Source organism: Pristiophorus japonicus, chromosome 2 (assembly GCF_044704955.1).
Source record: "Pristiophorus japonicus isolate sPriJap1 chromosome 2, sPriJap1.hap1, whole genome shotgun sequence".
Lineage (NCBI taxonomy): Eukaryota > Metazoa > Chordata > Chondrichthyes > Pristiophoridae > Pristiophorus > Pristiophorus japonicus.
The window spans coordinates 63287528-63312372 of record NC_091978.1 but is presented as its reverse complement, the minus strand read 5'-3'; the positions used below and the strand labels follow the sequence as shown (position 1 = coordinate 63312372).

General features: G+C 45.0%; 1 protein-coding gene across 12 annotated transcripts in view; it reads left to right on the top strand.

The window, feature by feature from the left end:
- Window positions 1-24845, top strand: part of LOC139238943 (transcription factor 4-like) — a 652736-nt gene that overhangs the window by 166589 nt on the left and 461302 nt on the right. For all 12 annotated transcript variants that reach the window (XM_070867526.1, XM_070867515.1, XM_070867541.1 and 9 more), the window contains 2 exons: window positions 4948-5009; window positions 19400-19499. In XM_070867526.1, the coding sequence (XP_070723627.1) occupies window positions 4948-5009; window positions 19400-19499 (162 nt within the window). The remainder of the gene's footprint in view (window positions 1-4947; window positions 5010-19399; window positions 19500-24845) is intronic.

The window sequence follows — 24845 nt, the reverse complement described above, 5'->3', positions numbered from 1 at the left end:
TCGGGTTTCTATTGTGTGCACCGTGAACAGTGCTAGGCTAGGTGTGAAAATGTTGAGATGTGTCCGCATATTAAGTCCAGGTATTTTGAGGTTAGTTGAGGGATTAAAAGGGAGAAAAATGGATTAATTCCATTATTATCTGCATCATTATCTGAGGAATTGCAAAGGGAGCTGAAAACTGTGCAAACATCAGTGAACGCTCCACTTATGACCGTGGGATGTTTCACTATGTTAAAGACGCTATATAAATACAAGTTGTTATTTGTTGTTATGATGGAGAGAAGTTCATTGATGAAGCATCTGAAGATAGTTGGGCCTAGGATGCTGCCCTGAGGAACTCCTGCAGCCATGTCCTACGGCTGAAATGATTGGCCTCCAACGACCGCAACCATCTTCCTTCGTGCTGAGCGTGACTCCAGCCGAGTGTTTTCCCCCTAATCCTCACTGACTTCAGTTTTACTGGGGCTCCTTGGTGCCACACTCAGTCAGATGCTGCCTTGATGTCAAGATCAGTCATTCACACCTCACGTCTTAAATTCAGGTCTTGTGTCCATATTTATACCAAGGCTGTAATGAGGTCTGGCGCCTAATGGTTCTGGCTGAACACAAACTGAGCATCGGTGAGCAGGTTATTAGTGAGTAACTGCCACTTGATTGCACTGTTGATGACACCTTCCATCACTTTGCGAGTCGGATGATGGGGTGGTATTTGGCCGGATTGGATTTGTCCTGCTTTTCGTGGATAATCTTCCACATTATCAGCTAGATGCCAGTGTTGTAGCTGTACTCGAACAGTTTAGTTAAGGGCATGCCTAGTTCTGGAGCACATGGCTTCAGCACTACACCCGGGGTATTGTTGGGCTCCGTAAACTTTGCTGTGTCCAGTGGAGTGAATCAAATTGGCTGAGGACGGGCATCAGTTCCTATCGAGTGGAGGGGAGCCAATGTAACCCCACTTTTTAGACCGGTCAGCCTGACATCAATAGTGGGTAAAATGATGGAATCAATTATTAAGGATGTCATAGCAGCGCATTTGGAAAGTGGTGACATGATGGGTCCAAGTCAGCATGGATTTGTGAAAGGGAAATCAAGCTTGACACATCTTCTGGAATTTTTTGAGGATGTTTCCAGTAGAGTGGACAAGGGAGAACCAGTTGATGTGGTATATTTGGACTTTCAGAAGGCTTTCGACAAGGTCCCACACAAGAGATTAATGTGCACAGTTAAAGCACATGGGATTGGGGGTAGTGTGCTGACATGAATTGAGAACTGGTTGTCAGACAGGAAGCAAAGAGTAGGAGTAAATGGGGACTTTTCAGAATGGCAGGCAGTGACTAGTGGGGTACTGCAAGGTTCTGTGCTGGGGCCCCAGCTGTTTACATTGTACATTAATGATTTGGACGAGGGGATTAAATGTAGTATCTCCAAATTTGCGGATGACACTAAGTTGGGTGGCAGTGTGAGCTGCGATGAGGTTGCTATGAGACTGCAGAGTGACTTGGATAGGTTAGGTGAGTGGGCAAATGCATGGCAGATGAAGTATAATGTGGATAAATGTGAGGTTATCCACTTTGGTGGTAAAAACAGAGAGACAGACTATTATCTGAATGGTGACAGATTAGGAAAAGGGGAGGTGCAACGAGACCTGGGTGTCATGGTACATCAGTCATTGAAGGTTGGCATGCAGGTACAGCAGGCGGTTAAGAAAGCAAATGGCATGTTGGCCTTCATAGCGAGGGGATTTGAGTACAGGGGCAGGGAGGTGTTACTACAGTTGTACAGGGACTTGGTGAGGCCACTCTTGGAGTATTGTGTACAGTTTTGGTCTCCTAACTTGAGGAAGGACATTCTTGCTATTGAGGGAGTGCAGTGAAGGTTCACCAGACCTATTCCCAGGATGGCGGGACTCACATATCAAGAAAGACTGGATCAACTGGGCTTGTATTCACTAGAGTTCGGAAGAATGAGAGGGGACCTCATAGAAACGTTTAAAATTCTGACGGGTTTAGACAGGTTAGATGCAGGAAGAATGTTCCCAATGTTGGGGAAGTCCAGAACAAGGGGTCACAGTCTAAGGATAAGGGGTAAGCCATTTCTGACCGAGATGAGGAGAAACTTCTTCACCCAGAGATTGGTGAACCTGTGGAATTCTCTATCACAGAAAGTTGTTGAAGCCAATTCACTAAATATATTCAAAAAGGAGTTAGATGTAGTCCTTACTACTAGGGGGATCAAGGGGTATGGCGAGAAAGCAGGAATGGGGTACTGAGGTTGTATGTTCAGCCATGAACTCATTGAATGGTGGTGCAGGCTCGAAGGGCCGAATGGCCTACTCCTGCACCTATTTTCTATGTTTCTATCTGTGATGGTGAAAACCTCAGGAGGAGGCCGAGAAGGATGATCCACTTGGCACTTCTGGCTGAAGCTGGTTGCGAACACTTCAGATGTGTCTTCAGCACTGAGATTCAGCAGTTGATCCATGAATGTTTCTTGAAGTAATTTTGTGGCACATTGGAACCTCTATTATTCACTTACCCTCTGGCTAGGTAATGGAAATTGGCAGATAAGTGAAATTCCTAAATTTTGAACTGTATAAATCTATATCGTGCTTTATCATGTCTCTCAAATGTCTTTAAGCACATCACATACAATGAATTATTTTGAAGCATTGATATTTAGACAAACATGGAAACTGTTCGTGCACAGCAAGATACCAAAAAAACAGCAACAAGATAAATTACCTTATGATACTAGTTGAGAAAATAATGTTGACCACAGAGGACAATTCAGCCCTTTTGCAAATAGTGCCTTTGCATCTTTAACTTCACCCTGAACCACCAGAATAGGCAGATGCTTTGATTGGTCATTAAACTTTGGTTTAATGACCAATCAAAGCATCTCTCGATAATGCACCGCTCCCTGCGTACTGTATTGGAATGTCAACTTAGATTATGACCTCAACCTCCTGGCATTAGATTCAAACCCATGATTCTGAGGTAGCTAAGCTAAATATTTACACATACAGTAGTCTTGTACATAAGAGTGAACAAACTTGCATTTATGTAGCACTTTGCGTGTTCTCAGGATGTCCTAAATTGCTTCACATCCAATGAGCTACTTTTGGAGTGTATTCACTGTTATACTACAGCACATTATTGATAAACAAACAGCAATGAAATAAATGACCAATTAATCTGTTTCGATTGGTGTTGGATGTAGGCTAAATATTGGTCAGAACACTATACGAAGTCTACAGCTCCTCTTTGGATAGTGCCTTGGGATCTTTTTTGTCCACCTGAACAGAAAGACACGGCCTCATTTTTAACATCTCATCCAAAAGATGGCACTTGACAATGCAGTACTGTATTGAAGTGTCAGCCCACATTATGTTCTCCAGTCCTGGGGTATGGTTCCAGGGATGCCAGCAGCCCTCCATAACTTGCCGAGATCAATGCAGTGGATATCAATTACAGATCACATCACAGCCCAGTCTGATCCCGTCCTTGCCTAACTTCCTTGCATATAGTTCCCAGATACTAATATTGAAATCCTGTACTATCTGCTCTGAGTAATAAGATAGAAAATTCAAGAGCTGCTATGGACATCAGTACATAGTCTAGACTGATGTAGTACTGAAGGAGTGCTGCATTGTCAGAGGTGCCATCTTTTGAATGAGATGTTTAACCTGATTAGATTGAAAGTTCCCATGGCACTATTGAAAGAACAGGTGTTTTCCTGTTATCCTGGTCAATATTACTCTCTCAACCAATACCATCAAATATGGGAACAAAAAGCAAAACACTGCAGATGCTGGAAATCTGAAACAAAAGCAAAAAATGCAGGCAATACTCAGATCAGGCAATATCTGCAGAGAGAACGGAGGAATTGTTTTCTAAAGTTGTAAAGTGCTTTGTGATATCAGATGGATGTTATACTTTATAACTGGAAGCTTTTTCTCACTTCATGCTAGTCTCCTGTTCTATTACTGCTGACCAAAAGATTATTCCAGTTTTCGAGTGATAATTTGTGATGAAATTTCCCCCTTTTTCCTTCCCCTTTCTCCCTCCCTGCAATATTGGCTCCATGATGCTGTACCCATGTGATGTGTCCCTTGTCTTGAGTTCAATATATGTTGATGGATTGGTCATATATGAATTTATTACAAGAATTATTCACTGCTCTTGTGTAATTTGTATTTGATTTGTTGCAATACTCTGAATCTGCATATATATTTCTTTTTGACCAATTTTCTTTCCCAACGTCTCTCATCTCCTTTTGCTGGTTTATGGTTTCATGGCTGCGAGTGCTCTATGGTATCTTGGCCAGGTGGTCATTATTCATGTGTGAGCTTTTACAGGATTGGCAGGTTATTCAGCCACAGGAGATGTCACAGTTGGAATTGAACCTGTTCTCACCGATAGTTCTCACACGCACTGCCAACAGAGGCCATTTGATACCTGGATTTCTGGCAGGCTGTCCTCCCTGCAACTAGGACCACTGAGCCAATTGCAATGCCCCTAATATGACCCCAGATGAGATCAAAAACTCACAACCAACTGTGGATTAAACCTGGAATTCATGATTTGTGTGACTTTTAGTGGCATCCCTTCTTGGTGGTGTTTATTTTTAAAATATTCCAAGTACAGAACAAAATGTTTGGCCAAAAAAAATCGGTTTAAAATGTGGTAATTTCATTATGGTTAATTTCCAATCATTAAAAAAAACGTAAAGAGATGCAAGGAGTATCAGGAATGTTTTGAAAAATGAAGCCGACTTCTAAAAGCATCATTGGCTAAGTAAACTTTTCAGAAACCCATCTTTTCCGTTTACTATTGCCTGAACTATAAAATGGGACATTAATGTTCATGGGAGGAAAGCTTTTGGGACATCGTTACATTCAGCACAACCCATGAAGCTGATGGGGACATTTCTTTTTCTTGCATTTAGGTCTGGAAGACAGAACGAGCTCCGGATCCTGGGGAGTCGGGGGTCATCCGAGCCCATCCAGGGTAAGACACAGTACACTGGTTATTGCAGAACTAAAGTTCAATTTGTTTGTCTATTTACTGCTATTGATAAATTGATTTTATTTAGAAGGATGTTTCTGGAGTTTAAAGTTCATACAATTAAAAATAAATAGATGGGGGTATTGCAAATCTGTTGAGAATATTGTTCTGAATTTAGTGTTAATTTTAGTGTACCACTGTTGTCCCTAAGCGTGTATTGCATATTTTATGTGAGCTTAAATTGTTGATCTAAAATTTCTCCTATTACTTACATGACCAATATTTCATGCTAGTGTTGTAGCTCAGAATGATTTCTTGAAACTCAAGTTTGAAAGTCAAAATGTATAATTGTTGGGTGCTTTCTGTGGCTCAATGGACATAATTTCCCCAAACACACGGTCACCATAATATGTTATTGACATCCTAGTGACGACAATACATTACAACAACAACTTGCATTTGTCGAGCCCCTTTAATGTAGGAAAATGTACCCTGGCACTTCACAGAAGTGTAATCAGACAACAATTGACACCAAGCCAAAGAAAGAGATCTTATGAGATGATTAAAAGCTTGGCCAAAGAGAGAAGTTTTAAGGAGAGTCTTAAAGATGGAAAGGTTTAGGGAAGGACTTCCAAAGCTTCAGGCCTAGTCAGCTGAAGACATGGCCTTCACTGGTGGGGCGAAGGAAGTGGGGAATGCAAAGGAGGCCAGAGTTGGAGGAATATAGAATTTTGGGGGGGTTTGTAGGTTTAGAGGAGGTTACAGAGAAAGGGAGAGGTGAGGGATTTGAACATGAAGTTGATAAGTTTTTGACGTTGGAAGATTGCAAGCCAGTGTAGGTTGGCGACCATGGTTGATGAGCAAGCGGGACTTTGTACGGATTATGATACGGGCAGAAAGAGTTTTGGATGAGCTTAAGTTTATTGAGGGTGGCGTATGGAAAGGAGGGCATTGGAATAGTCGAGTCTGAAGGTGCCAAAGGCATGGATTAGGGTTTCCGCAGCAGATGGGCTGAGGCAGGGGTGGGATTATGGAATTGGAAGTAGGTGGTCTTTGTGATGGAGAGGATATGGGATCGGAGGATCAGTTCTGGGTCAAATAGAATGCCAAGGCTGTGAACATTCGGTTTCAATCTGAGTCAGTGGCTGAAGACGATGGTTTCAGTCTTCCCAATTTTACAATTGGAAGAAATCGCAGTTCATCCAGGAGTAGATGCCAGACAAGCAGGCTCACAATACCGAGGCAGTGGGGAGGTCAGTTGAGATGGTGGAAAGGAAGAGCTGGATGTCGTCAGTGTAAATGTGGAACCTGGCGACATGTTTGGTTGATGTCGTCAAGGAGGGGGCCAAGAATGGATCCTTGGGGGACTCCAGAGGTAACAGTGCGAAGGTGGAAAGCGAAGCCATTACTTGGATATGCTGTGGCTACAATCGGATAGGTTAGAGTGGATCAAGTGATGGCAGTCCCACTGAGATGGACAGCGGAGGAGAGGTGTGGCAAAGGATGGTGTGGTCAACACTGTCAAAGGTTGCAGACGTGTCAAGGAGGACGAGGAGGGATAATGTGCCATGGTCACAGTCACAGAGGATATCATTTGTGACTTTGATTAGGGCCATTTCAGTATTGTGGCAGGGGTGGAAATCTGTTTGGAGAGATTCAAACATGGAGTTGCGGGAAAGATTGGCATGGATTTTGGAGGAAACAACATGTTCAAGGACTTTGGAGATGAAAAGGAGATTGGAGATGGGGCAGTAGTTTTCAATTATAGAGATTCTGGTATGAGTCTTTTGAGGAAGGGATGATAATGACGGTTTTGAAAGGGAAGGAGATAGTACCGAATGAGACTTCAAATAACAAGTCCAATAAACTGGAATCCGGGTTAGCAAGTGCTCAGGCTTTTTCTAACCACTAAAGATTTGTGTTATATAAACTGCTGAAAAATGCAGCTGAAATTTACTGAAGTAAAATTTGAGAACGTAGGGCAGATTTGACCAATGCAATATTTTTTTTCATTTTGATATATTCTTGTATGTTACCTGAGCACAACAGCAGACATCCAGAGGCAGCCATAAATTGCACTTGAAAAATAATTACCTTTGACGTTTACCGAGAACACAGATGCCCTGGAATATTTGTGCTGGAGTACCAAAGGACAATCCTAGAGCCTTTCCATACTCTCTTGCATGCTCCAACCAACACTCTCCTAATTATAGAATATGACAGCACAGAAACAGTCCTTTCAGCCATAAAATTTTCCCCAATATTTTTCTCCACAGGAGACAGCCTGAATTTGTGGTCAGCAGCGAAGTGAAGGCATTCGCCGCTGGCCCTGAAGTATGCACAGCCCAAGGATCTCGCAATCCCTGTGTCGAGAACTTCGGGTTTTCTGACCTTCAATTCAATTCAACAGAACTTAGTGGGAATCCCCTTGTTCGAACTGCTGTGACATCAACAGGCTGTCTAAGCAGCCTATCAAAAGGAAGAATTCTCACAGACAGCGAACAAGGAAGCTCTTAAAATTCTAACTTTTTAAGACAGTTAGAGAGAGCTAAAGAGAGATTGGGGTCCTTACATGGGAAAAAGGCAAACCTAAAATAAAGATACACAAACTTAAAAAAAAAGTAAAAATTTTTTTTTTAAAGTTTCTTAAATGTTAATTTTTATTAAAGTGGACAAATTTCACACTGAACAAATAGTTTTTGAGGCACTTAACCTTTGTTTAGCAGTCATAACGCTGTTAGAACCCCAGTTACACCTAATCCCTTTGGGTCTAACGTTTAGTGGGGAATTTAACAGTGTGCCTACTGCAGATGAACCAAAGTTTTTATCAGTTTCAATGATTTCTGAGATTTCACTCTTTGCCGGTTCTGTGGGGGGCCGGCGGGGGGGTGCGGGGGTGAGGTGGGGGGGGGATGTGCGCTTTTCAGCCAATTTCAGAGCTGTCATTGACAGATTGCAACTTTGGGATTTCCCAAATCCCAAAGTTGCTATCCGTTTCAAAGAGGGTATGGCGGTGTACTCTGACAGTTTGCCGTCATCCCGGCCACAAATTCAGTGCCAGCTCGCCTAATATCTCTCTCACATGCTGCATTTTAATATTCCACTTTTTCTACCATCTAATGTAATTCACTTTCAAAACAGTTTATGGATCCTGTTTCAGTCACAGTTTGTGACAGGGAATTCCGTATTCTAACAGTCACCTGTGCAAAATAAAATTCTAACCTCCCCATTAGTTCATTTTATCATCATTAAATTTGTTTACTCCTGTTACTGTCCATTGTATTGGTACTTGCTCGTGTTAGACAGCATTCATGTGAATCTGCAATGTACCCTCTCTAAAGACTCGGTATTCTTCCCTGTAGTGTGTAGCCCAAATACTGCAAACAGTAATCTAACTGAGGTCTTTAATATCTTTGATATCTTTTGACTTTAAAATGTTGTATCTTTTGTAATAAAACCAAGAATTCCATTAGCTGAGGTGCTGCCTTTACCTTTAGTCCTAATGCTCTTCCACCTCATCGAGCCTACCTCTATTCAGACTATAATAACTGCTGTTAATTGTTTTAAAGCAAAATGTTACCATGTTATACCATGTTACACTTAATGACAAACAATTCCATCTTGCACTTTTTAGCCCATTCTCCCATCATAGCAATATCCCATCGCAGCTTCCTTTTGATCTTCTAAAGAATTAACTGTACCTTCTATTTTGGTCTAATCTCCAAATTTTGACACCACTCCCTCTTGGCCTATATTAAAACTATTAATATTCAATGAACAGAAGTGACCACAGAATTGAACCTTGTAGGGCACCACTATCCACTTTCAACTACTCTGGAAAAAATGCCCTTAATTCCTACCTTTCTGCCTTCTAACCGATTTTTAATACAGTTTGCTATTCTCTGAACTAATTCTATACCTTAGTCTTCTGTAGTAATCTCCCATGTAGTACTTTGTCATAGGCTTTTCTAAAGTCCATGGTCACCTTAGTCTGGTGGTCGTGAAAGGTGCTATATCAATGCACGTTCTTCTTCTACCACATTAACTGCATTTCCTCCATCTACCACGATTGTTACTCCCTCAAAGAATTCTATGAACCTTGTTGAGCATGGTCATCCCTTTTGAAATTTGTGCTGGCTACTTCTAACTATTTTCTCTTTATCTTGATCAATGGTAATTTCATCCTTAGTTAAAGATTTAAAATTTTCCCTGTGACTGGTGTTAAGCTAACTGGCCTGGAAGTATTTGAATTAGCTCTGTGTCCCTTATTTAAAAATTGGTACTACATTTCCAATTCTCCAGTCCTTCGGCACACAAACTCACTCAATGGAGTCCCTGCAATATAATTTCTAGGGTCTCTGCAGCCTCTGCTATCTGGATCCTAGAATGTAGCCTGTCTTGCCCTGGCATTTGTCTTACTTTAGTCTAACTAACCTATCTAAAATCTTATCTAATCTAACTGCAAATTTCTTCTTTCATTTCCTTTCCACAATAAGCAGGTCTGCAATACACTTTTAGTAATGTAACACGCCCTTTATTATTTTTGAGTTCCAACAAGTCTGTACCCCTTCCTTGTCAACATCAACTCTCTCCAACAGCGTTCTGTTACCAATATTGCCAGTCCTTGTCCTTTCTTATCTTTTCTATCCCTCCTGAATATATTAGACCCCAATATTATTATTTTCCATTCTTGTCAAGTTTACAATCAGGTTTCATTTATTATCATTAAGCCTGGAACTTGCTATAAAATAATTGCTCCCAGTTTCCCCAGTTAATATCACATGCTCTGCACATTGCAATGCATGCATTTTAAACTTTCTTCGTTTAAAAAAAAACTCTAGTCCTTTCCGCATCATTTCTTTGTCTGTTACCCCCATCTTTGTGTCAGCTAAGGCTCAGTGGGTAGCACTCTTGCCTCTGAGTCAGAAGGTTGTGGTTCAAGTCCCACTCCAGGAATTTGAGCACATAAATCTAGGCTGACACTCTAGTGAAGTGCTGAGGGAGTGCTGCACTGTCGGAGATGCTGTCTTTCGGATGAGACATTAAACCAAGGCCCCGTCTGCTCTCAAGTGGACATAAAAGATCCCAATGCACTATTTCGAAGAAGAGCAGGGGAGTTATCCCCGGTGACCTGGCCAATCCCTCAATCAATATAACAAAAAAAACAGATTAGCTGGTCATTATCACATTGCTGTTTGTGGGAACTTGCTTGTGCACAATTTGGCTGCCATGTTTCCTACATTACAACAGTGACTACACTCCAAAAGTACTTCATTGGCTGTAAAGCGCTTTGAGACGTCCATTGATCGTGAAAGGCGCTACATAAATCCAAGTCTTTCTTTTTTTCTGTTTCTTTACTTTGATCTTTCCCGCATTTATAACTAGTCAATTTTATTTTATCTTTCTATTCCATTTCTCTCCAAGTTAATTGTTTTCTGCATGAATATTATCCTTGCCTATTTTGCTTTTCATTATTAGCTGATCTTGGTTGGTTTTATTTTCACAGCCCCATCCCTTCCAAGTTTAAATACCTAGCCACTTTTCGCTTTTATCTTTTCTGACAGTACTTATCATCCTCCCTGTTCAGCTGCAGGCCCTCCTTGCAGAATAGTTCCCATCTGTCACAGAACTGGTGCCAATGTTCAACAATAGAAACCCTTTTCCTGACACCGCACTTTTAGCCACGCATTGATTTCCCTAATTATCTTGTCCTAACCTATTCAGCACAACTGGGGAAGTAGCCCTTTGATAAGTCTGTGAACTCCTGCTCTTAAACTTGTTTCCTCATCTCCTAAATTCATTTTGCAGCACTTCAGACTTTTCTTTGTCATTGGCTCTCATATGGACCATGAAAACAGGTTGCTCTTCCTCCCCCTGCAAAATAGATTCCAGTCTATGTGATATATCCTCAGCAAAAATGGGAGCTCATGGAATTGGAGGTAATTTTAGGATATGAGTTGATAATTGGTTGGAAGGCAGGAGAGAGAGTAGGGATAAACGTAATGTAATCTGATTGGTGGAAAGTGATAATTGGTGTTCACCAAGGATCTGTACTGGGGCCTTAGACTTTCATCGTATATATCAGTTACTTGTTTCAGGGAATAGATAATTGTATATCCAAGTTTGTGGATGATACATTTTGCCCAGGAGTTGCTCCGTTTTTTTTTGGAGCAATTTGATCTTTCTGGAGTATCTTAAAAATCCCCATTTTGCCTATTCAATTTGTGCAGTGAGGTTAGTTAGGATTTTTTTTTAGTTTAGTTTTTTTTCAAAAGTGGGTGTTACCAGTCTCATATGCCAGTTTTGGCCATTTAAGCAAGTTTGGACAGCTAATAGTTGCCAGCGTATGTGGCCACATAGAAAACCCTTGCGAAGAGTTAAGAAATCAGCGCAGGTAGCCAGAGATTGGCGGCGGCGCGGGGGGCGTGTGGGGGAAGGGAAATGGAGAGGAACTTGCAAAGCACTAAACACCTTCACAACAACATTCAAGAAGCATAAAAACCATCAATAATAAACAAAAGATACCTTCCCAACTCGGCCCGGGAAGTCAGCGAGCCACCCCCGACTCTCCCTCCCCCCCCGTCTCTCCCTCCCTCCCCCCCGACTCTCCCTCCCTCCCCCCCGACTCTCCCTCCCTCCCCCCCGACTCTCCTTCCCTCCCCCCCGACTCTCCCTCCCTCCCCCCCGACTCTCCCTCCCTCCCCCCCGACTCTCCCTCCCTCCTCCCCCGACTCTCCCTCCCTCCTCCCCCGACTCTCCCTCCCTCCTCCCCGACTCTCCCTCCCTCCTCCCCGACTCTCCCTCCCTCCTCCCCGACTCTCCCTCCCTCCTCCCCGACTCTCCCTCCCTCGTCCCCGACTCTCCCTCCCTCCTCCCCGACTCTCCTTCCCTCCTCCCCGACTCTCCCTCCCTCCTCCCCGACTCTCCCTCCCTCCTCCCCGACTCTCCTTCCCTCCTCCCCGACTCTCCCTCCCTCCTCCCCGACTCTCCCTCCCTCCCCCCCGACTCTCCCTCCCTCCTCCCCCGACTCTCCCTCCCTCCTCCCCCGACTCTCCCTCCCTCCTCCCCCGACTCTCCCTCCCTCCTCCCCGACTCTCCCTCCCTCCTCCCCGACTCTCCCTCCCTCCTCCCCGACTCTCCCTCCCTCCTCCCGGACTCTCCCTCCCTCCTCCCCGACTCTCCCTCCCTCCTCCCCGACTCTCCCTCCCTCCTCCCCGACTCTCCCTCCCTCCTCCCCGACTCTCCCTCCCTCCTCCCCGACTCTCCCTCCCTCCTCCCCGACTCTCCCTCCCTCCTCCCCGACTCTCCCTCCCTCCTCCCCGACTCTCCCTCCCTCCTCCCCGACTCTCCCTCCCTCCTCCCCGACTCTCCCTCCCTCCTCCCCGACTCTCCCTCCCTCCTCCCCGACTCTCCCTCCCTCCCCCCGACTCTCCCTCCCCCCCGACTCTCCCTCCCCCCCGACTCTCCCTCCCCCCCGACTCTCCCTCCCCCCCGACTCTCCCTCCCCCCCGACTCTCCCTCCCCCCCGACTCTCCCTCCCCCCCGACTCTCCCTCCCCCCCGACTCTCCCTCCCCCCCGACTCTCCCTCCCCCCCGACTCTCCCTCCCCCCCGACTCTCCCTCCCCCCCGACTCTCCCTCCCCCCCGACTCTCCCTCCCCCCCGACTCTCCCTCCCCCCCGACTCTCCCTCCCCCCCGACTCTCCCTCCCCCCCGACTCTCCCTCCCCCCCCGACTCTCCCTCCCCCCCCGACTCTCCCTCCCCCCCGACTCTCCCTCCCCCCCCGACTCTCCCTCCCCCCCGACTCTCCCTCCCCCCCGACTCTCCCTCCCCCCCGACTCTCCCTCCCCCCCGACTCTCCCTCCCCCCCGACTCTCCCTCCCCCCCGACTCTCCCTCCCCCCCGACTCTCCCTCCCCCCCGACTCTCCCTCCCCCCCGACTCTCCCTCCCCCCCGACTCTCCCTCCCCCCCGACTCTCCCTCCCCCCCGACTCTCCCTCCCCCCCGACTCTCCCTCCCCCCCGACTCTCCCTCCCCCCCGACTCTCCCTCCCCCCCGACTCTCCCTCCCCCCCGACTCTCCCTCCCCCCCGACTCTCCCTCCCCCCCGACTCTCCCTCCCCCCCGACTCTCCCTCCCCCCCGACTCTCCCTCCCCCCCGACTCTCCCTCCCCCCCGACTCTCCCTCCCCCCCGACTCTCCCTCCCCCCCGACTCTCCCTCCCCCCCGACTCTCCCTCCCCCCCGACTCTCCCTCCCCCCCGACTCTCCCTCCCCCCCGACTCTCCCTCCCCCCCGACTCTCCCTCCCCCCCGACTCTCCCTCCCCCCCGACTCTCCCTCCCCCCCGACTCTCCCTCCCCCCCGACTCTCCCTCCCCCCCGACTCTCCCTCCCCCCCGACTCTCCCTCCCCCCCGACTCTCCCTCCCTCCCCCCCGACTCTCCCTCCCTCCTCCCCGACTCTCCCTCCCTCTCCCCCCGACTCTCCCTCCCCCCCCGACTCTCCCTCCCCCCCCGACTCTCCCTCCCCCCCCGACTCTCCCCTCCCCCCCCGACTCTCCCTCCCCCTCCAACTCTCTCTCTCTCACCCCCTCCGACTCTCTCTCTCTCGCCCCCTCCGACTTTCTCTCTCTCTCTTGTCCCCTCCGACTCTGACTCTCTCTCTCGTCCCCTCCGACTCTGACTCTCTCTCTCGTCCCCTCCGACTCTGACTCTCTCTCTCGTCCCCTCCGACTCTGACTGCCCGGTGTGCGTTGTAAGGCCACACAGCCTGGGATCGGGGCGGAACGCATCGGGTCCCATGCTGCACCACGGCTGGGGCAGGAGCTACTGCGCATGCGCAAAACCTCCAGTGCACATGCGTTGAGCTGCTGGCACTGTTTTTCATGCAGGGCCCTAGCTCTGCCCCCTATGGACAGACCACGGCACGCCAAGCTATGGGAGAGGCCACGGAGCGGCCGGAATCCGGGGAGATCTTTTCGGCGCCCTCGGAAGTTGCGCCGAAAAAATGGGAGTGCCAAATTTGGGCCCTAAGTTAGGACAAACAGCAAGTTCTGTAGAGGGGAGCAGAAAGTTATAAAGAGACAGCGACAGATTAGGTCAGTAGACAAAACTGTCATAGATAGAGTTCAATATGTGGAAGTATGAGGTAATCCATTTTGGATCCAAGAAAGACAAATCAGAATATTTTTTTTAAGGGCAAGAAACTCGAAGCTGTGGAGGTGCAAAGGGATTTGGGTGTCTACGTACACAAATCCCTAGAAGTTAGTTCACAGGTACAAAAATAATCAAAAGGCTAATGTTGACCTTTATCTCGAGAGTTGTAATGTAGTGGATGTAAGTTACTCTATAGTTTATAAATCTTTGAAAAGTCTCCACGTGGAGTACTACGCTCCAGTTCTGGGCACCTTGGGAAGGATATATTGACCTTGGAGGGGGTGCAGTGCAGATTCACCAGAATAATATAGATTGCATCGACTAGGATTGTATTCCCTTGAGAAGACTAAGGGGGTGTTTAAGATGATTAAAGGATTTGATAGAGTAGATACAGAGAAGCTATTTCATTTGCTAGGGCGACCAGATCAAGAGGGCATAACCTTAAAATTAGAGCTAATATCCTTATTTTCCCCACAGGAAGCTAGTGCTTCAAACCAGTTGAGTGCATAAGTTGCTCCTGTTCTAAACTTTCAATCTTGCCTTTCCACATCTCTTGGATAGTCAATCATTTTTGTTCCTCCACTGACTGCTCCCTCACTGGTGTGTTCAACCCCTCAAAATCTTGGTCCAAAAACTGTTCTTCCTCCCTGATGTGTCATCTTGTCTGCATCTCCTTCTCAAGTTCTAAGATTTTGAGCTTCAGCAATATGAGTTGGCGACACTTCCCACAGATGTGTTTGCTTGAGTCAACACCCGGTGCTGGAAACTCCCGCAACTTGCAGCAATGGCAGTTGGCCTTGGAACCCCTGAACTGAGGAAAGGAAAATTGGCCGTGTTCTCTTTCCTGATTGCTACCGGATGCCTCCTGTGGGAGATGCATTGGTTAGAGAAAGGATTGTGCTTGTCTATGGCGCCGGGTGTTGTTGAATCACAAAGACATTTACTGTCATGATTCGTGAATAATGAAGACATCGGGAAAGCACCGGAGGACTGCAAGCACTTTTGGAAGCATATCTCAGCAAAGAGTCAATCAGTTTTTTTTAAGGAGAGGAGGAATGGGGAGAAAAATTGACAGAGAAAGAGTGCTGATCAAGAAAAGTAAACTATGCGTACGCAGTTGTTTGAAAATTGCAAATCACAATTTTACGTCTGGATGCAAACTATTTGCTATGCTCCAAATGGTCTCTACAGATCAACAAGCAGAAAGTGCCATTACTGATCTTCCAGCTATTTTCTTTGTTATTTCTGTTACTGCCTCCACTGGAGGGGCATCAAAAATCTCTTTTCAGGTATATTGGCACCTCGAGAGCACTGCAACATTAAATACAGCATTGCATTGATGTCAGATATTTGGGTCCAGAAACTTTTAAATACCTGACTGGAATCTATGCACATAAGAACATAAGAACATAAGAATTAGGAACGGGAGTAGGCTATCTAGCCCTTCGAGCCTGCTCCGCCATTCAACAAGATTATGGCTGATCTGGTCGTGGACTCAGCTCCACTTACCCGCCCGCTCCCCATAACCCTTAATTCCCTTATTGGTTAAAAATCTATCGATCTGTGATTTGAATACATTCAATGAGCTAGCCTCAACTGCTTCCTTGGGCAGAGAATTCCACAGATTCACAACACTCTGGGAGAAGAAATTCCTTCTCAACTCGGTTTTAAATTGACTCCCCGGTATTTTGAGGCTGTGCCCCCTAGTTCTAGTCTCCCCGACCAGTGGAAACAACCTCTCTGCCTCTATCTTGTCTATCTCTTTCATTATTTTAAATGTTTCTATAAGATCACCCCTCATCCTTCTGAACTCCAATGAGTAAAGACCCAGTCTACTCAATCTATCATCATAAGGTAACCCCCTCATCTCCGGAATCAGCCTAGTGAATCGCCTCTGTAACCCCTCCAAAGCTAGTATATCCTTCCTTAAGTAAGGTGACCAAAACTGCACGCAGTACTCCAGGTGCGGCCTCACAGTTGCAGCAGGACCTCCCTGCTTTTGTACTCCATCCCTCTCGCAATGAAGGCCAACATTCCATTTGCCTTCCTGATTACCTGCTGCACCTGCAAACTAACTTTTTGGGATTCATGCACAAGGACCCCCAGGTTCCTCTGCACCGCAGCATGTTGTAATTTCTCCCCATTCAAATAATATTCCCTTTTGCTGCTTTTTTTTTTCCCAAGGTGGATGACCTCACATTTTCCGACATTGTATTCCATCTGCCAAAACTTAGCCCATTCGCTTAACCTATCTAAATCTCTTTGCGGCCTCTCTGTGTCCTCTACACATTCCACTTTCCCACTAATCTTAGTGTCATCTGCAAATTTTGTTACACTACACTCTGTCCCCTCTTCCAGGTCATCTATGTATATTGTAAACAGTTGTGGCCCCAGCACCGATCCCTGTGGCACACCACTAACCACCGATTTCCAACCCGAAAAGGACCCATTTATCCCGACTCTCTGCTTTCTGTTAGCCAGCCATTTCTCTATCCATGCTAATACATTTCCTCTGACTCCGCGTACCTCTATCCTCTGCAGTAACCTTTTGTGTGGCACCTTATCGAATGCCTTTTGGAAATCTAAATACACCACATCCATCGGTACACCTCTATCCACCATGCTCGTTATATCCTCAAAGAATTTCAGTAAATTAGTTAAACATGATTTCCCCTTCATGAATCCATGTTGCGTCTGCTTGATTGCACTATTCCTATCTAGATGTCCCGCTATTTCTTCCTTAATGATAGCTTCAAGCATTTTCCCCACTACAGATGTTAAACTAACTGGCCTATAGTTACCTGCCTTTTGTCTGCCCCCTTTTTTAAACAGAGGCATTACATTAGCTGCTTTCCAATCCGCTGGTACCTCCCCAGAGTCCAGAGAATTTTGGTAGATTATAACAAATGCATCTGCTATAACTTCCACCATCACTTTTAATATTCTGGGATGCATTTCATCAGGACCAGGGGACTTGTCTACCTTGAGTCCCATTAGCCTGTCCAGCACTACCCCCCTAGTGATGGTGCTTTTCTCAAGGTCCTCCCTTCCCACATTCCCATGACCAGCAATTTTTGGCATGGTTTTTGTGTCTTCCACTGTGAAGACCGAAGCAAAATAATTGTTTAAGGTCTCAGCCATTTCCACATTTCCCATTATTAAATCCCCCTTCTTATCTTCTAAGGGATCAACATTTACTTTAGTCACTCTCTTCCGTTTTATATATATCGGTAAAAGCTTTTACTATCTGTTTTTATGTTTTGCGCAAGTTTACTTTCGTAATCTATCTTTCCTTTCTTTATTGCTTTCCTAGTCATTCTTTGCTGTCATTTAAAATGTTCCCAATCTTCTAGTTTCCCACTAATCTTGGCCACCTTATACGCATTGGTTTTTAATTTGATACTCTCCTTTATTTCCTTGGTTATCCACGGCTGGTTATCCCTTCTCTTACCGCCCTTCTTTTTCACTGGAATATATTTTTGTTGAGCACTATGAAAGCTCCTTAAAAGTCCTCCACTGTTCCTCAGTTCTGCCACTGTTTAGTCTGTGTTCCCAGTCTACTTTAGCCAACTCTGCCCTCATCCCACTGTTGTCCCCTTTGTTTAAGCATAGTACGCTCGTTAGAGACATTACTTCCTCACCTTCAATCTGTATGACAAATTCAACCATACTGTGATCACTCATTCCGAGAGGATCTTTTACTCGGAGATTGTTTATTATTCCTGTCTCATTACACTGTTGCAGCACTGTTCTGGTTGTGATCTTGTAGAGCCTGGATGTATGTCCTTGCACACTTCTGCATTTACGAATGTAATAAAGCGTGTAGGTGTCGACAGCCATTATTACATTTCATAAGAACATAAGAAATAGGAACAGGAGTAGGCCATACGGCCCCTCGAGCATGCTCTGCCATTCAATAAGATCATGGCTGATCATGGACTCAGCTCCACTTCCCTGCCCGCTCCCCATTACCCCTTACTCCTTATCGTTTAAGAAACTGTCTATTTCTGTCTTAAATTTATTCAATGTCCCAGCTTCCACAGCTCTCTGAGGCAGCGAATTCCACAGATTTACAACCCTTTGAGAGAAGAAATTTCTTGTCATCTCAGTTTTAAATGGGTGGCCCATTATTCTAAGATCATGCCCCCTAGTTCTAGTCTCCCTCATCAGTGGAAACATCCTCTCTGCATCCACCTTGTCAAGCCCCTCATAATATTATACGTTTCGATAAGATCACCTCTCATTCTTCTGAATTCCACTGAGTAGAGGCCCAACCTACTCAACCTTTCCTGATAAGTCAACCCCCTCATCTCCGGAATCAACCTCGTGAACTTTCTCTGAACTGTCTCCAAAGCAAGTATATTCTTTCATAAATATGGAAACCAAAACTGCACGCAGTATTCCAGGTATGGCCTTACCAATACACTATATAGCTGTAGCAAGACTTCCCTGCTTTTATACTCCATTCCCTTTGCAATAAAGGCCAAGATTCCATTGGCCTTCCTGATCACTTGCTGTACCTGCATTCTATCCTTTTGTGTTTCATGCACAAGTACCCCCAGATCCCGCTGTACTGCAGCACTTTGCAATCTTTCACCATTTAAATAATAACTTGCTCTTTGATTTTTTTCTGCCAAAGTTCATGACCTCACACTTTCCAACATTATACTCCATCTGCCAAATTTTTGCCCAATCAGTTAGCCTGTCTATGTCCTTTTACAGATTTTTTGTGTCCTCCTCACACATTGTTTTTCCTCCCACCTTTGTATCGTCAACAAACTTGTCTACGTTACACTCAGTCCCTTCTTCCAAGTCGTTAATATAGATTGTAAATTGTTGGAGTCCCAGCACTGATCCCTGCGGCACCCCACTAGTTACTGATTGCCAACCAGAGGATGAACCATTTATCCCAACTCTCTGTTTTCTGTTAGTTAGCCAATTCTCTATCCATGCTAATATAAGAACATAAGAATTAGGAACAGGAGTAGGCCATCTAGCCCCTCGAGCCTGCTCCGCCATTTAATAAGATCATGGCTGATCTGGCCGTGGACTCAGCTCCACTTACCCGCCTGCTCCCCGTAACCCTTAATTCCCTTATATTAATATATTAACCCCAACTCCGAGAACTTTTATCTTGTGCAGTAAATTAAAAAAAAAATAATGCTTACTCATCCTGTACACTTGGTCGGCAACTGTCAAGATGTTGAATCATACTTGTATTTATTTTTTTGTCTTGTAGAACTACAGTGATGGAGTGCACTTTGAGCAAGTGACCAACAGGGATCTTGGATCACATGACAACCTTTCCTCTTCCTCATTCATGAATTCTCGACTCATAGGTATGTACTATAGCGGTGTGCTTGTGTTTGACCTTGAAGTGTAACTTTGCAAATGTGAAGCGAGTTTCCCAGTTGTTTTTCTACCTCCCCTGTCCCTGTATAGCTATATGAAAGATAGCCTTTCTATCCTAAGGTTACTGGTAAAACACAGATGAAATTTAGAAATGAGCTGGTTTGTGTACACTGTTCTTCCTTCCAGGAATCAGAGCCAAAACCTAAAGGGCTAAGAGCAGAAGCTAGTCTTGATGAACTCATTGGGTTGGGTGGGAGAGATGGAAGAAGGGGCTGAAGAGAGACTAGAAGGATGTGGCGTTTCCTCATTTCCATACAGTCCTTTTAATGTAGATTATGTTATTCTTTCCGCCACCCCCCCCCCCGCCCCCCATCGCCTTCAGCTTCAAAGTTACCCCAGTGCATGGAGAAGTTGAATTATCTGCAGAATTAATAATGTGGGCAAGAAACTTTAATACATGAGTATAAAGCCTTTTGCCCCTGTATAAAGACTGAAAAAAATATAATTATTGGATACTGAGCTGTAGTGTTATTCATTTTTTAAATAGATATATAGTTTATGATGTGCATTTCACCAAAACTTGGGGCTCTTTTACCCTCCCACACCAGAGCACAAATATAGGAAGAGATTGTTTACAAATTCAAGTCTGATTCCTATGTTCTAGTTATAATGCTCATATTACACTGTATTTTCATTGGAATTTGAGAGTATAATGTAAATCTCTACTGTTGGTGCAGGAAATGCTCCTGCATGCATTTGCAGTAGTGCTGATGTCCTTGTGCTGGATGGGAGGAGCATGAAGTGCGACAGTGCCTTTATTTTTTTTTAGAAAAACATGCATGAAAATAAAAGATAATAGTTGATGCAAATAAATCCAGTTACATGTACTATATAGCTAATTGAACAATGATACTTTTGGAGGAGGACAACTTCACAGAATTAGGTGAACTTAGGATAATGAATGGAATAAACCTGAAACTTCCCATTGCCTTGTTGTGATCTGTATTTTTTCTTTGGCAGTTCACGTCTTACAATTCACAGGTGCCAGGTCTGTCAACTTACTCCAATGGGCATAGCTTATTGCATGAGCCTTGGCAATGAATGTCAGCAGGTTTTCTGACAATATGGATCACAGCCAAACCCAGTCATGCCCACACGTGATAACGATCAGGATCAAGAACGCAGACCAGTCATTTTATTTTCTCTTCCGTAATTGGGGACAGCTAAGGTGAATTGCAGCGTTTCTTCCGCCATTCTAGCAGAGATCCTTTGACTCAGTATAGACTGAGGATCGAATCTGAGATTGACCTGCTCTATAAGGTTCAGCTAGTCACTGGATAAACATGTTGAGCCATTGTGGGGGAGCCTCCTTCTTAATAAACATTTATTCTTGGGGTAAGTTAGGTTTTTACTTCTTGCTAACTGAATACCTGACAGTAATGCCTATCTAAATAGAAGATTGTTACTGAATGAAAATGTTGGAGGAAAAGTCCATTTTTACATCTGATTTTTTTTTAACATTTTTCCTTTGGGATATTTTCTCTTTTTTTTAATGCAATATATGTGGTTAGTAACTTCATATGATGCCTCACCTACATAGAGTAGGGATCTTTTTCTTTGTGTCTGAGATAACATCTGGATAGGACCTACTTTTCTGTGAGTCATTGGCATTTGGAGGGGAGCAACAAAAACCAAAATAGCTGTGTACTCAACACCAGCTAGTATTGGCTGCAACCATAGCCATTCTTGTGTGAGGACTACTTTCATACCTTTTTCCCCTGTGTAAGATAAAGAAAAATTGGCAGGCCAAATGGCCACTGCTTAAAAAGGTAAGCTTATTTTAATTTTTTTCACAATGTATTCCAAGTTGAAAACCATAAATTGTCAAAATAGAAATGCATTCAGTTCAGCATTTTTAGATTTTGCTGCACAGGACAGCACTTTATCTGGTCTTTCAACTCATGAAATAGATTACATCACTTCTGATTATGCATTGTCTATCATTTGTGAAATAAACGTTGTTTATTTGGCAACTTCCTGTATATAACGTCTATTTTATTATATTAATACAACTTAGCAAGGTACATGAAACAAAGGATGATATCTTAAGAACGCAACTTCAGAGAACACACAGCTTGCTGCAAACCTGAATTGGGGGAATCCCCAAATAACAGTAACTTTCTCTTTGAAGTGAAATTATAGACCATGGCATCACATTCAATCAGTTGCACTGTGTGAGATGACTATTGCCCTTCCTGCAACAGTGATGTAACCCTTTGGGGGGAAAAAATGACGACTCGACTGTAGCAATTACACTATTGATAAATTGTTAAGGCAATTTGAAAACTCTATAAAATGAAGAAGACGTGTAAATTATAAATAGACACATCAAAGCCAGACCCTTTCCTCATCCCTAGTTAATAAAGCCAGCATTCAGAATCTGAAAGTCAGTCCCAAACTATTTTAGTGAGAAATGTAGCTATATTTTTTTTTAAAAAGAAAGGGGTGTGATTTTAAATCTGCCCACAAGGGGAAACCAGGCAGTGGGCAGTTAAGATTGGGACTGCGACTTACCCCTCCTTCTTACCACTACCTTCTCGCAGAATATAATTTTAATCTGTCTCCCGGCTGGGGGTCCTGCACACCAGTTAAAAATAATGAGGTCCTGCTTTAAATATGCAAATTTGGTTCCAACTACGTTTTCCTGATTTGTAATTTTTACCCGAGGCTTCAGTGGTGAAGCTGGCGTCGCTTCCCTGCCAGGCCAACCTTGGCAGCAACTGGAACCCGGGTCAGATGAGTCCAAGAAAACCAAGTTATTTTATTTTATAAGATTTTGGTTTCCTTGTAGCTCAGGAGAAACATACAAAATTCTTACAGGGTTTGACAGGGAGGTTGTTTCCCCTGACTGGGGAGTCTGGAACCAGGGGTCACAGTCTCAGAATAAGGTGTCGGCCATTTAGGACTGAGATGAGGGTGGTGAATTTCTGGAATTCTCTACCCCAGAGAGCTGTGGAGGCTCAGGGCTGGAAATTCATCGACCTTCCACCGCGTTTTTTGGCGGTATTTCGTCGACTTGGGTGGAAAATGGTGCGGTGGAAAATTCCCTGAAGTCTTCCGCCGGTATTTTTGAAATACCGCTGGGGAGCGGACCGTCGGCGTTTCAGAGTGGAAAAAGCATTTTCGCCCGAGTTTGGCCACAGCGATGACCTGTAGATAGAGTAAAAAAAAACACAGAGGAAAAACATGTCGTGCAGCCCTTGGAAATGGCGGTAGGTATGAAGACCTGCAAAAAAGGCAAGTTAATATTTATTTTTAAATTCTTTTTGCTGCGATTCACGAGAAAAGGGTCTTGTGAATGTTTTGCAAATTTTTTTTTGTTGTTTTGTTTGTTTGTTTTTGGAAATATATTTTTTGCTCCCCGCCCGCCGGCCTCAGGCCCAACTCTCAGTGGTATCGGCTGCAGAGAAATGTTGCATAAAATTTGTGGTTTCCACTGCGAATCTTTGTGCAACGCTGATTTTTCCCGCTGGGTGGATTTTTTTCCCATTTTTCCTGAATCTTCTGCCTCGAAATCATAGTGGAGTCATAGCGGGTTTTTTGGTGGCAAACCGGTGATAGCGGTTTTTCGTGAATTTCCAGCCCTCAGTCTTTGAGTATATTCAAGTCAGAGATCGATAGATTTTTGGATATTAAAGGAATCAAGGGATATGGGGATAATGCAGGCAAATGATGGAGTTGAGGTAGAAGATCAGCCGTGATCTTATTGAATGGCGGAGCAGGCTCAAGGGGCCGGATGGCCTACTCCTGCTCCTAATTCTTATGTTATCATGAGAAGTTGATTTGTTCCTCTGGGCTCTGCAAGCAAATCTTGGGCCTCCCTGCCCGGTGACCGCGATTCCCTACTGACGCTCCTGGGCCCCTGGCGGCAGCCTCAAAATCCTGCTCTCGTCCGCTGGCCAGCTAAGTCTTTAGGTGGTAAATTTACAGCCAGCATTCGAACCGCACGTTGTCGGGGTGCCAGATGGTTTACTGCTCACCTCAACCCCCTGCCTGGAGTTAAAACCATGGCTGCAGAGTCTGTGATTTTTGAAAAACGCACTGTCCAGTCTGATGCGAGGCCCTACGGATCAGGAATATTCTGGAATCAATTCCTGACCTGTGCTGAGGTATCGGATTTCAGCTGGGTATTGGTGAGGCCGCACCTGGAGTACTGCGCGCAGTTTTGGTCACCTTACTTAAGGAAGGATATATTAGCTTTGGAGGGGATACAGAGACGATTCACTAGGCTGATTCCGGAGATGAGGGGGTTACCTTATGACGATAGATTGAGTAGACTGGGTCTTTACTCGTTGGAGTTCAGAAGGATGAGGGGTGATCTTATAGAAACATTTAAAATAATGAAAGGGATAGACAAGATAGAGGCAGAGAGGTTTTTTCCACTGGTAGGGGAGACTAGAACTAGGGGGCACAGCCTCAAAATACGGGGGAGCCAATTTAAAACCTAGTTGAGAAGGAATTTCTTCTCCCAGAGGGTTGTGAATCTGTGGAATTCTCTGCCCAGGGAAGCAGCTGAGGCTAGCTCATTGAATGTATTCAAATCACAGATAAATAGATTTTTAACCAATAAGGGAATTAAGGGTTATGGGGAGCGGGCGGGTAAGTGGAGCTGAGCCCACGGCCGGATCAGCCATGATCTTGTTGAATGGTGGAGCAGGCTCGAGGGGCTAGATGGCCTACTCCTGTTCCAAATTCTTATGTTCTTAATTCTTATGACAACAACATCTGGCATTTATACAGCATTCTTTAATGGAGGAAAACATCCCAAAGTGCGAATTCCGATGTTTCAATGGGCTCCAGGGCCTTCGGGTTAGGGAGAGGAAATATAGCTGTCCATTGAACAAAAATGCGTGTGTGCCGAGGTCAAGGTAGGACTTTGGTGTGATGCCCCCTTTGTCAAATAACCTGCTGACACTTACTTTTTAGGCTTAACATGACGGACAGCTTGGGTGAGGTAACAGAGCTCACAGTGTCCATGGAACCATTCTGCAGCATGAGCCTTCAGGAGAGAAGAGAAAAGGAAGGTGGCGGCAGGGGGGGGGGTGGCGGTGAAATCGGAGGGGTGGGAAGCTGTTGTAAGAATCTTTTGTATCTGACATCTATTGCAGCTGAACGATAACTGCTTGACTTTGCCATTGAACAAAGTTGCTGCCTGCTGGTGGTGCAGTGTATCAACAAGCTGCAGCAGCCAATCTGTTGGGACGAACCTTTTGGCTCCAGCGTGTTTAGTGAGCCCAGGAGAAAAGCGACTTGGGAAAGTGGTGGGTGTGTAT